This window comes from Phoxinus phoxinus (assembly GCF_949152265.1).
Source record: "Phoxinus phoxinus genome assembly, chromosome: 1".
Classification (NCBI taxonomy): domain Eukaryota; kingdom Metazoa; phylum Chordata; class Actinopteri; order Cypriniformes; family Leuciscidae; genus Phoxinus; species Phoxinus phoxinus.
The window spans coordinates 27,977,479-27,989,353 of record NC_136876.1 but is presented as its reverse complement, the minus strand read 5'-3'; the positions used below and the strand labels follow the sequence as shown (position 1 = coordinate 27,989,353).

At 38.3% G+C, this 11,875-nt stretch overlaps 1 protein-coding gene across 1 annotated transcript; it reads right to left on the bottom strand.

Annotated features, from left to right (window-relative positions):
- Nucleotides 1-8,941: 8,941 nt before the first annotated feature.
- Nucleotides 8,942-11,392, bottom strand: fzd2 (frizzled class receptor 2). Its single transcript, XM_079628517.1, has one exon. It carries the CDS (start codon nt 11,180-11,182, stop codon nt 9,530-9,532), a length of 1,653 nt encoding a protein of 550 aa, XP_079484643.1. The 5' UTR covers nt 11,183-11,392; the 3' UTR covers nt 8,942-9,529.
- Nucleotides 11,393-11,875: the final 483 nt, after the last annotated feature.

Genomic DNA, 11,875 nt, shown 5'->3' with positions numbered 1-11,875 from the left:
ATGTCTTTTTAGCTTTGTTATCATTTATTTGCTTATATGCTTTATATGCATTTGAAGTATCATTTTGAAGATTTAAAGAAACTTTGGTAGCACATTAGCAGGTTTTATTTGTTAAAATAATTAACTACATTAGTTAATATGAACTGACAATGAAAAATACTTCTAAAGCATTTATTATTATAAATTTGAACATTTATTAATACGTTATTAAAATACGCAAAGTTTGTATATGTTAATCTAATTTAATGGACCTGAGCTGACATGAACAATTAACTGTCATATTTTTATTAACTATTAACAAAGATGAATAAATACTAATGTTTTTCTCATTGTTAGTTCATGCATTAGCTAACTGTAACCTTAAGGAGACAAAATAATTAACCATCCAACACAATTTCAAATTAATACAAATACAATTATGAATCAATTATGAACTATATAAAATGAACTAAATAAACAGGTACATTAATTCATTTAGCAGATGCTTTTATACAAAACGATTTAGAATATTTTTATAATTTAAATGTATAACAGATTATATGATAGATCATTTAAAATGTATACCTAAGAATGGATTAACACCTTAAACCCGAAGCTGCCCGAAACCAGACCGACGGAAACTTATCATCACTTTACTTAATATACACTTGCTTGACCAACACAAAATAGCTGTCATTTAAAAAATTAGAAGCTTGGTTTTACAGTGAATATAAGGAATATGACCAACTCTTAAAAGGTGCTTTTAAATTTTCTTTGGATGTGCTCCATTTTCATAGCGTGATCAGAGGGTCTGAGCAGCTGTTTGTCTGTTTCGGAGGCCGCACTAATGGGCTGCCAATTTCGAAACAGTGGCTGTCCCATTGGATTGTGATAGCAATTGCGCTGGCATATGCTTCTAAGAATGAGACCTGTCCTTTTGGAGTTCATGCTCACTCCACGTGGTGGAGTGTGGCTTCTTCATGGGCTTGGGCCTTTAGGAATGTCGATTATTTGCCTGGCAGCTTTTAACCAGCTCCTGAATATGCTGATTCAGCCAGCATTAGATCATTATATTCATTAGTTTCAATGCATGCGCTCAGATTGTTCTCGATCGTGGGAAGTTGGTTGTTGAATATCTTATGTTATAGCGATGGAGTCCCTTCATTTATTCTCATCAGTTATGACTCGTTTGTTTGCTGCGTATATGCCTGGCACCAGCCATTCTGCTGCCAGTTCATGTGAAGTTGTCATGATCTTGTTGCTTATTCCTATTCTGCTATGAGCTGAGAGGCATTTCTTTGTCTTTACTATCTTTTCCCCTAGGTGCTCCAGTGGATGTGAAATGGTCTGCTCTATCCAGTCTGGCTTATGAACTCTTCTCACTCTTTTGGGTTACAACACAGCGGGATTATACGCTATCCCTGTATAGTGTAGCTACGCAATGTCGAGAAACTCGAAAGGGAAAGTCTCTGGTAACTCGTAATCTTGGTTTCTCTGAGAGAAGGGAAAGAGACATTGCGCATGCTGTTGTGTTGTAATTCCCAGAGTCTCGTATGGCTGTTCAAACAGTCAAAAGATTCTGATTCAATCATGGTGACCGCCGAGCTATATAGTCCTCCGCCCCTAGCCTGTGCGCTCGTGAGTCATTGGTTAGTTCATTTTACTGGCGCGATGTAATCAGGCTTCAGTATTTGTGGAAGGAAGGGGATAACCCCATAGTGTAGCTACGCAATGTCTCGTTCCCTCCTCTCAGAGAACCGAGGTTATGAGAGTAACCAGAGACGTTTTGTAATATATATAACAACCTCCAAGCATGATCAAAATAAAATTTCTTCAAATTCTGGAAAATTTGAAAGGTTTTCTACCTAATGAGACCATGAATTAACTACCTTGTTTTTTGTAGAGTTGTAAGCCCTTACTTTTAAGTGTCACTTTAAAAATGTTTTCAGTGTGTAAAGGGTTAAACTTATATGTGATGTTTAAACTGATTAGTGCATTTCTTTTTTACCATTTAGTGTCCCATTTTGCATGTAAGTACGTGTCTGGTAAAGTTGGCTGCTGTTTTCATTATTGGCCTGCAGGTTAAAGGCCAAATGGTCTTTTCAACAGTCGTCTGTTCCCCCAATGATTTTGCTTCTTGTTTATCCTGGACAAAAATATATAAGGCGGGAAATTGAACCCATTACAGTATTGCTGAATTTTCCACATTATCACCTCAACCATTCGCACAAAAAACATCATGGAAAGCGCACTTTACCCTCCGCTCCAGAACCCATATCCAACTTTTTATTACTCCATTGTTTCGTTGTTACATTTATGCTTTCCTCCACCTCCTTCTTTGGTAGGAAATGCAAACAGGGATTGTCATCAACTTGAACCATTCTCAAAAATCAAGCCCCCTAGGCAAGTCAACCATCACACACACACACACACACACACACACACACACACACATCCACACACACACACACACACACACATATAAGCTGTCACTGAGCCAGCCAAATTCATGGAGTGCAGTCAATGCTCTATACTTGGCCACTGGCTCACTGCATTCCCTTCTTTCATCTGAGCAAGAGAGAGGGAATTGGGAGCATTGAAAGCCATATAATAATAAACACATGTAGATTCATTATTTTCTATATCCAGGCCAACATATACCATTTAGACATGTGTCATATGTCATAACAAGACACCCTTATATCACCTGTAACAAATCTGATACATCTGCTTTATCTAATTTACATCGTTCTGGTCTCCCCTGAGGGATCCAGGTATCTGCCACAAGAAGAATGAAAGTGATGACAGACTCTGAATATCTTTAGAGAGACATGAATACCTTCTGCACAGATCTGAATGCACTGTTGAGCTGTCAACAGTAGCTATAACGACTATCTCTGAGATTTTCTGAGAAGTCAGCTATAAAATTTGGTTTGCTGAAAGTGTTATTGAGGTGTTTTCAGCATTATTGAATGTTCTTACAGATAGAGAGTTTTATAACAGAGAAATATATCTTTAAATAAATAATGTACTCATTATTTTCTTATTTAGGAGCAAAAACATATTAACATTGTTTTAATTATTTATAATAATTATTTATTGTTAAGCAAAAATTTAAAAGGATTTTGTGAAGTTATCGCTTAGCCCTCTGTTGCTCTTCTGTCATTTTTTGACTGAAAATTTGTACATATAAACTATATATATATATATATAGGCCTATATATATATATATATATATATATATATATATATATAGGCCTATATATATATATATATATATATATATATTTTACTTCTTTAACTTTTTTTATTTTAACTTCATCCGAATGGTACGAAACTGGATAAAGGTTTCATAAAGTTTTGGCACTTTAGGAATAGTCCTGAAAAAATAGTCACACTTACTCCTCTCAAAAACGATCGCATTGGAAATAAATGGGAAACTAATTTTATCTAGTTGAAACATTTGGTACTGCGCCCAAAAAAATCCTACAAATTTTTTATTTTTTTTCCGATTGGAACACAACTTTAGATTCACCATTTTTTACTATAAACATGTTTTGGAAAATATATATTTATAAAAATTGAAAATAGCATTTTTAATAACAATAAACTTTTTAATATACTTTTTCACTTAAAGCAGGGCCAGAGTCTGTATACGGAGAGCCTGGCCACTCCCTATTAAGTCCTATTGTTCCCGAATTTTGGCTGTAGTTCCACCAGAGTTCCACTGGGGGCGATGAGTGCAAAATGAATGAGAGTCTATGGAGCTAGACGGCTAAATTTGTCTCTTTCACCCGAGACAAATCAGAAATCTCAGATTTGATTGAAGGTTTTGCAAGTTCAACATGGGTTATAGGTCGAAAGTTGAATGAACGAGTACTTATGTCCTTTCAATTTCTTACAGGTTGAGTTGTTGTTGCCCATAACACGCTAGCATTCTGCTAATGAACGGTGATTGGTCAGTGAAGGACTGATTACGACCAGAGATATCGCTTGATGGCATCGTGGCATCCGAAGCGGGACCAGAATGTCTTCTAGCAGAAACGCTTATAGCACATGTTTACCTGTCAGCTGTGTTGTCGATGCCTCGAGAGAAAGGAAAGTGCAGAGCGCGAAAGCACCAAAGTGACTGAAGGATTGGTCCTTCCAAGTCATTTTCTTCAGAGGCTAGGCGAGGCTCCTCTTTTGCATTCGGAGAACACGTAAATGGAACAGGCTAGCAAGTGCACGTCATTGCGTCATTACGTCAGTGAAAAGGTCCGCTTTCGGCGCAGAAATGGAAGTGCTACTGATTTGGTTGCTGTACAGCAATTGAACTCAAGTGGACATCTGAAAATCTCTTTGAATTAAATTTTTTTTTTTTTTAAATTCAAATCAAATCTTGTTTTTCATGCCCTAAGAGCAATAAAAACACATAGGAAAAAATCCTGACTGAGGTTGTCATAATTAATGCATGAAAGGGTTAAAATGTACATAAACAATTATTTCCATACTTTTCTCCCACCTTGTACTTGGTTTTTAAATTGTCCCACTTTTTTGAACAAGATAGCAAAGCTGCGCGCATAGGATTGTGGGTGATTTGGGAGCGCAAAGGATACACATATGCATCCTTTCCTGTATATGAAAAATTTTCTGAATGAAGTACTCAGTCCTTGGTTGAAATTCCGAGAATCCTCGACATTATACATTATACATCCTCGACATATCGATGACGTAGTATCCTCGAAATTCCGGCTTCCGAGGATACTTCCTTGACATTGAGAAACAGCTCCTCTCTGCAGGGCTATGCAGTTTCAGGAATTTCTTCGCTGTATTCTCGCTTTTTGCTCGCCGTTTTTTTCTATAGAGCTCCCCCTACAGCTTCGGAATAGATATTTGACAACACTGTCGAAAAACTCGTTGGCGACTCTCAGATACTGTTTTATTCTATCCTTTACTATAAATAGAATGGACGGTTAACGGCAATATAGTTGCGTACACTTGCTTTATTGAACACAACAAACCCGACCTGTACTATCAGGTAAACAACGGAAGTCGACAGGTGTTACACTGAATACAGTCTGTGCTACAACAACAACCATCGCAACAGATACCAGAGGCTATAGATCAACGACATCAAAGCAGACGGGACATTCTTTAAAACGTCTTCTTCATTCGGGTTCGAACAGCGTGAGGGAGCGCAATAATTACATAATTTTAGCATATTCTTTTGCTGTAAAGCAATTCGTTACATCGCGAGACCTGATATCACGCGATACTTCCCGCCGCTCCAAAGTTGCAAGGGTGGTTTTTCCGCTCACAGGCGATAGGGGGGTGCGAGACGACCACCATTCAACCCGAAAAAAGTAATACAACCATTCCAATGACTGAAAAAACCTGCATAGTTCACCTTTAAAAGCCAAGTGTCTACTTTAAAAAGAGACTAAACCAAACTTAAGTCTGTGCTCCACAGCATTCAAGATTTATTTTGGAAATGTCATTTTCAGGTATATGCTCAAAAAGTGAATAAATGGATTATACCTGCATAAATATAATTTATAATATGTGTAATACCATAAAATCCTATGTCTGACCGTGTAATGGAAAATTTTGATTTTCATTTATCTTTAGTAGATATTACAAAGTAGTGTGAGTCACATGTTTCTATTGTTCGTAGTGTGGTGGGTGAACGGGAAAATATGCATGTTTACCTGGTGAAGTGGCTGAGTGTGACACTTTAGGAGCAAATGGGACAGGACCTTTGACCCTAGTATTGACTTTTGGTGGTCTTAAGTAACAACTTAGTGATAAACAGAAACGTATATAACAATGGGTCTTTTATCTATAGAGGGCATGGCAGAAAGAAACCTGTTGGAGAAAGACCTTGAATATAAAGGCTGGCTGCCCATTGCTTCCTGTCTAATGTCTCACTCACCCTGCAGCGTAACAACTGTGTGGCGACTGAACCTTCTTGCAAGAATAAATAGGCCTACTTCTTAAAAGACTATTTGATTCAGAGTGTCTCTTACGCAGTGATGATGTTTAATATGTGTTTTTCCCCCCCCACAACAACCGAAAGCAGGGAGCACAAAACAATATGCTGTGCAAAAAAAAAAGAAACCTAAAAATGGTAATATATACATAAAATGGTTTGCATCACTGAATCAACATTAAGTTTTTACCTATTAACATTTGTTAACAACATTACTTGACATGAACATGACCTAACAAAGAAAAATACTTCTAAAGCATTTATTAATCTTAGATCACGTTCATTTCAAAATTTACGAATACATTATTAAAATCAAGAGTTGTATCAGTTAATATTATGTAATGGACCTGCCAACAAAGGAACAGTTGTATTTTTACTAAATAACTTTAACAAAGATTAATAAACAATGTAACAAATGTTTTGCTCATTGTTGGTTAATGCATAACATTAACTAATGGGACCAAGTAGCTACCATTAATTAATACCAACAACATTTGTTTTGGGTTGAAGGTTTGGCTCTGTATATAAGGTAACAATTGAAGGTAATGTAAGATATATTCTTTCCTTAATTAAATTAATTGTTTTTAGATTCAATATTTTTTTACTGGAAATGGAAACAAGAAAACAATATGGATTTAAAAACGATGGGGCAATTTCTGTACTTGTTGAGATTTAAGGGTTGGATCAGTTTTCTTTTTTGCCCTTCATGCGTGTAATGACATCATCTCCAGGGGGGAGTTGAATTACGTATCTTTCAGGGGGATTCCAGTGTTGTGCGTGTGTGTACCGTATGGGCATTCGACTAAATGTTTGGAGAGATTACTCTGAGTTACAGGACATATCATTTTACTGTTAAGACTCATAAACACGCATATACACAATCATTTCTATTAAACACACAGCAGCCGCTATAGGCTTTCAAGTTCGATATTATATACTATATATATATACTATTTGAGGTACCTGCACCCTACATCATCCCTGTTCGATTGTGTGTGTGTGTTTAAATAAATGTAATGGAGACTGGAGTGTGTGTAGCGGTTCTCAGATGGTGGGCTGTGGCCAAAACATGGTTTACGCTGTCTACACTGTGTCTTGTGGTGAATTGTTAGCTGCATTTCAGGGGGTTATATAAATAAATGTCATTGTTTGATTTTTTAGAAAAGTTTTGTTACTTTTGTACATTAAACAATGGTTTGGTCTTCATTTGATGTCCATTGTAAAGTCATGAAGCAAGTTTGTATTACATTTTGTAGCAGACAACAAGATCTTGTGAAGTGAATGTTAAATAATAAAGAAAAATGATCTACATCACCAGCATTATTAAGGCCCTGTGTGTGGACTGTACATTACAGTATCATATGATATCATGATTTCAAGATTTGCAGTTAATTTGGATACTTTTTGGATATTTTGAAGCTTAAGCTTATAGCATTACTTGTGCCTTCTCAGCTGATGTAATTAATTTACATGTTATTCTTTAGTTGCTTTTGTAAGCAAGCATCTGCTGAGAACATGAATACATTAAATAGTTGACATGAAATACTATTAGAACTTTGACATGTTTAACAGTATTATATATATATATATATAAAATAATAAATCAATACTTTTATTTAGCTTGGATGCATAAAATTGTTCAAAAGTGTCAGTAAAGACATTTATAATTTTACATAATAAATGCTGTTCTTTTGAACTTTCTGTTCATCAAAGAATCCTGAAAAAGTGTTAGTTAGGCATTTTTAGCACAACTGCTTTCAAATGTGATATTAATATAAAATATTTATTGAGCAGAAAATCATCATATTATGAAATATATTACAGAAAACAGTTATCTTAAATTGTAATAATATTTCAAAAAATTACTGTATTTTTTATCATATGCAGCTTTGGTGAGCATAAGAGACATCTGTTTATAACAAAAATCTAACTTTCAAAATAAATAAATAAAAAGTTTGGTAGTAGTGTGAAGTTTCCCGATATACACTCACATAAATGTTAATTCTCACGGCATTTATTTGATGTATAAATTCTAGGGATACAAACTGGTGAAAATAAAAACGGGGTATGAAGTACATAGAAAGTGGTGCGTGTTAAATGAGTACGATTTGGCATAAAGGGGGAAGGCAACATTGTATGAAGGGCTGACTCGCTGAGCATGAAATTGGCTGCCCAGGGGCATTAGAAACCTGAGCTCACAAACATACGCTCACAGGCTAAAGCAAAGTAGACATGAAAATCAATCAACCTTAAATGGAGACAGAAAGTTAGTGGAATAAAAACCTGCACTGTAGAAAATCTTTGCATTGATCACAGAGCACTACCCTCCACCATTTTGGTAAAGCAAGCTGGTTTGTGATGTACACACACACACACACACACACACACACACACACACACACACACACACAATCATTTCATCATGTGCTTTCCATTTTTTCCCACATGCCTCAGCTTTCAGGACCATGCGAGAACCATTTGCTCCTCAACGGCTGCCTACTTCACACCACAATCAAACAAATACAGCACTCTCTCTCTCGTTCACATACAATCATTCCAAACTCTGGTTTTAGGATAGTTGTGGACACTGAGTCTAAAGATTTGGTAGGCATATGAAGAAGAATATGAATATCAAGACATATACACTACATATTATCAGTTGATTAAAGCAACTTCTAAAACTATATGCTTAAAGGGATAGTTTATGCAAAAATTTATATTTTTTCATCAGCACCCTCAGGTCGTTCAAAACCTGAATGTCTTTCTTTCTTCATACATTGAAAGTAAATGCAAAACCCCCCAAAAAACGCACACACATTTTCTAAATATATTGTTTTGTGTTCAATAGAAGAAGAAAGTCATACAGGTTTGGAACATGATGGTGAGTAGGCTATGAGGACTATTTAAAGGCCTATTTCTTTAAAACACACATAATGAGAAGGGTTTTTCTTTCACTTTAAGACTGAAAGTTTTCGGAGGGAAAAGGAGGAGTATTATGTACAGAAACTTTAATTCGAAACAGAGAGACACACATGAGTATAGAAGATATGAGAGAGTGACTAGTGGCTACAATACAAATTCTAAATACAGAAGACTGTCAAAATTTGAAAAACACAAAAACATAGATTTGCATAAATACAAATATATAATAATAATGTTCAAATACAGATTTTTACAAATATGTACAATGTTTTAATTACATTTTGACACAACTGCCTGCCGTATTAGATGACAAGTTGTTGAGCTCTCCTCCCCCCTCGGCTCTCTTTGCTCTGTCGTTTGTTGAATTCCCAGCTGGTATCTCACTTTCCAAGTTGAGTTTTTATGGCCAGCAGCTTATGAGAAAAAACAGAGGTACAACAGAATGGGGGAGGAAAACATTTCTGCACTGTCTGTGTTTGTTTGGGGAAGCCAAGTGGTTCACGTCCCATTTCTCTTTCCACTTGAAAGTCTCTGACAGTCTGAAATAGACAAGTATAATTGCTTGCAAAATACTGACAATCTAAGGCACTTTATCTTTTTCTTATTCGAAAACTCAAATTAGTTATTGCAAGAAAACATGGACCACAATCTCCCGTTTCATACGGTGGTTTCCCCTTGCCCGCCACTGGTCAAACGCGTGTAGAACTTCCTCCAAGAGTGCAGCGTCTTTCCCGACCAGATCCAAAATCCCGAAGTGATCCCTACAATGAGAGTCATTAGATACTTGATCATGAAGACGGTGAAGTCGGGGGTCATGTGAGGAGCGGGCTGCATGGGACAGGGGATGGCAAGGCTCTTACAGTTCGTACTGATCCAGCTCTTCTCCCAGTGCTGCCTGAAGGCCTGCTCATAAAAAAAGCAGGCAATGACGATAGTGGCCGGGACGGTGTAGAGAACCGAGAAGACGCCTATGCGGACCATCAAGCGCTCCAGTTTCTCTGTCTTGGTGCCGTCATGCTTCATGATAGTGCGGATGCGGAACAACGACACGAAACCGGCGAGCAGGAACGAGGTGCCAATGAAGAGGTAGATAAAGAGGGGGGCCAACACAAAGCCCCTCAAAGGATCCAGATTATTCATGCCCACAAAGCAGACGCCACTTAACAAATCTCCATCAATCTGTCCCATGGCCAGGATACTAATAGTTTTTACGGCTGGAACGGCCCAGGCAGCCAGGTGAAAGTACTGTGAATGGGCTTCAATAGCCTCATGGCCCCATTTCATACCTGCCGCCAGGAACCAGGTGAGAGACAGGATGACCCACCAGATCGAAGAAGCCATGCTGAAGAAATACAGCATCATGAACAGAATCGTACACCCTTCCTTCTTCGTACCTTGAACTATGGTTTTATAGCTGTCGGGAGAAAATCTCTCATTGCACATGACTTTATCCCCAAGAAAGTAGCCAGCGATATATGCAATGGACACCATGGTATAGCAGCCAGACAGAAAGATAATAGGACGCTCGGGGTACTTAAAACGTTGCATGTCCACTAAATAAGTGGTTACGGTGAAAAAAGTGGACGCACAGCAAAGAGAGGACCAGATAAGGATCCAAATCCGGGCAAATTCAATCTCCTGGTCCGTGAAGAACATATAGGCCCCATGTGTTCTGGAGGACTCGCACGGAGCACCACAATCCAGCTCGCCCAGGAACTTATAGCTGAGGTAGGACGGCACTTTGAGCACTGTCGGGCAGCGGAACGGTTTGTCCGGCGAAGAGAACAGCTGAACGCCCGGCGTTCCTGGAACGGGCATGTGAACGGGCGCCACCGTGGCTGTGGAGTCGTTCTGGCCCACACAGATGTGTCCGTCTCCCAGCACTGGGAAATGCTCGCATCTCAGCCGCTCTGGCCACTGAAAGCCAAACTTGTTCATGAGGGCCTCGCAGCCGAGCTTTGCCCTCTCGCAGATGGAGCGACATGGCGGGATGGCTTTCTCCAAAACTGTGCACACTGGCGCGTACATGGAGCACAGGAAGAATTTAAGTTCAGGCGAGCACTGTACCTTGACCAGTGGGTAAAACTGGTGGACCTCCAGCCCGGCATCCTCTTGGTTGTAGTGTCCGACCAGGTTTGGCATTATGGTTTGGTTGTAAGCGATGTCCGTGCACAGGGGGATGGTTATGGGCTGACAGAAGCCGTGGTCGGGGAGGGCTATCCCATTATCTCCGTGATTCTGTCCAGACGCCACGAAACAGCACGGCAACATCAGTGCCAAAAACAGACACAAACTTCCACTCGCCTGCATTCTCCCGGAAAGTTCCGCCTAACTTTCACTGAATACAATGTAAGTCCACAAACTATGCTTTTGGCGACATATTATTTGATCATCGAAAACAAAAAGTCTCGATAAACTCACGAACTCGTGTAAATCTATGCATACTCTGCCAGGAATATCTGTTGCGCGCAGGAGCGACTCTGCATGACTTTTCCCCCTTTGTCCGTCAGACTGTTTCAAGCTCCCCTTTCAACAGTCAAGCCTGTTGCTGACTTTGAAGGGAGTATGAGAAGGAGGAGGGATTTCGGGGGTCTTGAAACAGATTTTTACACTAAACCCCCATCACACAAGGTCTTCAGACCAACTGAATCGCTGAAGACCCATATCAACAACATATGCCACTAGTCATCTGAAAACGAAGAGCATTTTTTATAATTAAAACTACCAGTTTTATTGGGGTAGGAAGTTGGTATAAAGAAATGAGAGAACCTGAATTTGGAAATGATCTTTTCTGCAAAATAAATAAATAAAAATATCTATCTATCTATCTATTTATCTATCTATCTATCTATCTATCTATCTATCTATCTATCTATCTATCTATCTATCTATCTATCTATCTATCTATCTATCTATCTATCTATCTATCTATCTATCTATCTATCTATCTATCTATCTATCTATCTATCTATGTTACTGATGGGTAGTGGCGACATCTTGTGG

Excerpts from the sequence above, each read along its gene's own strand:
- fzd2 (XM_079628517.1), bottom strand. The coding sequence starts at position 11,182 with ATGCAGGCGAGTGGAAGTTTGTGTCTGTTTTTGGCACTGATGTTGCCG.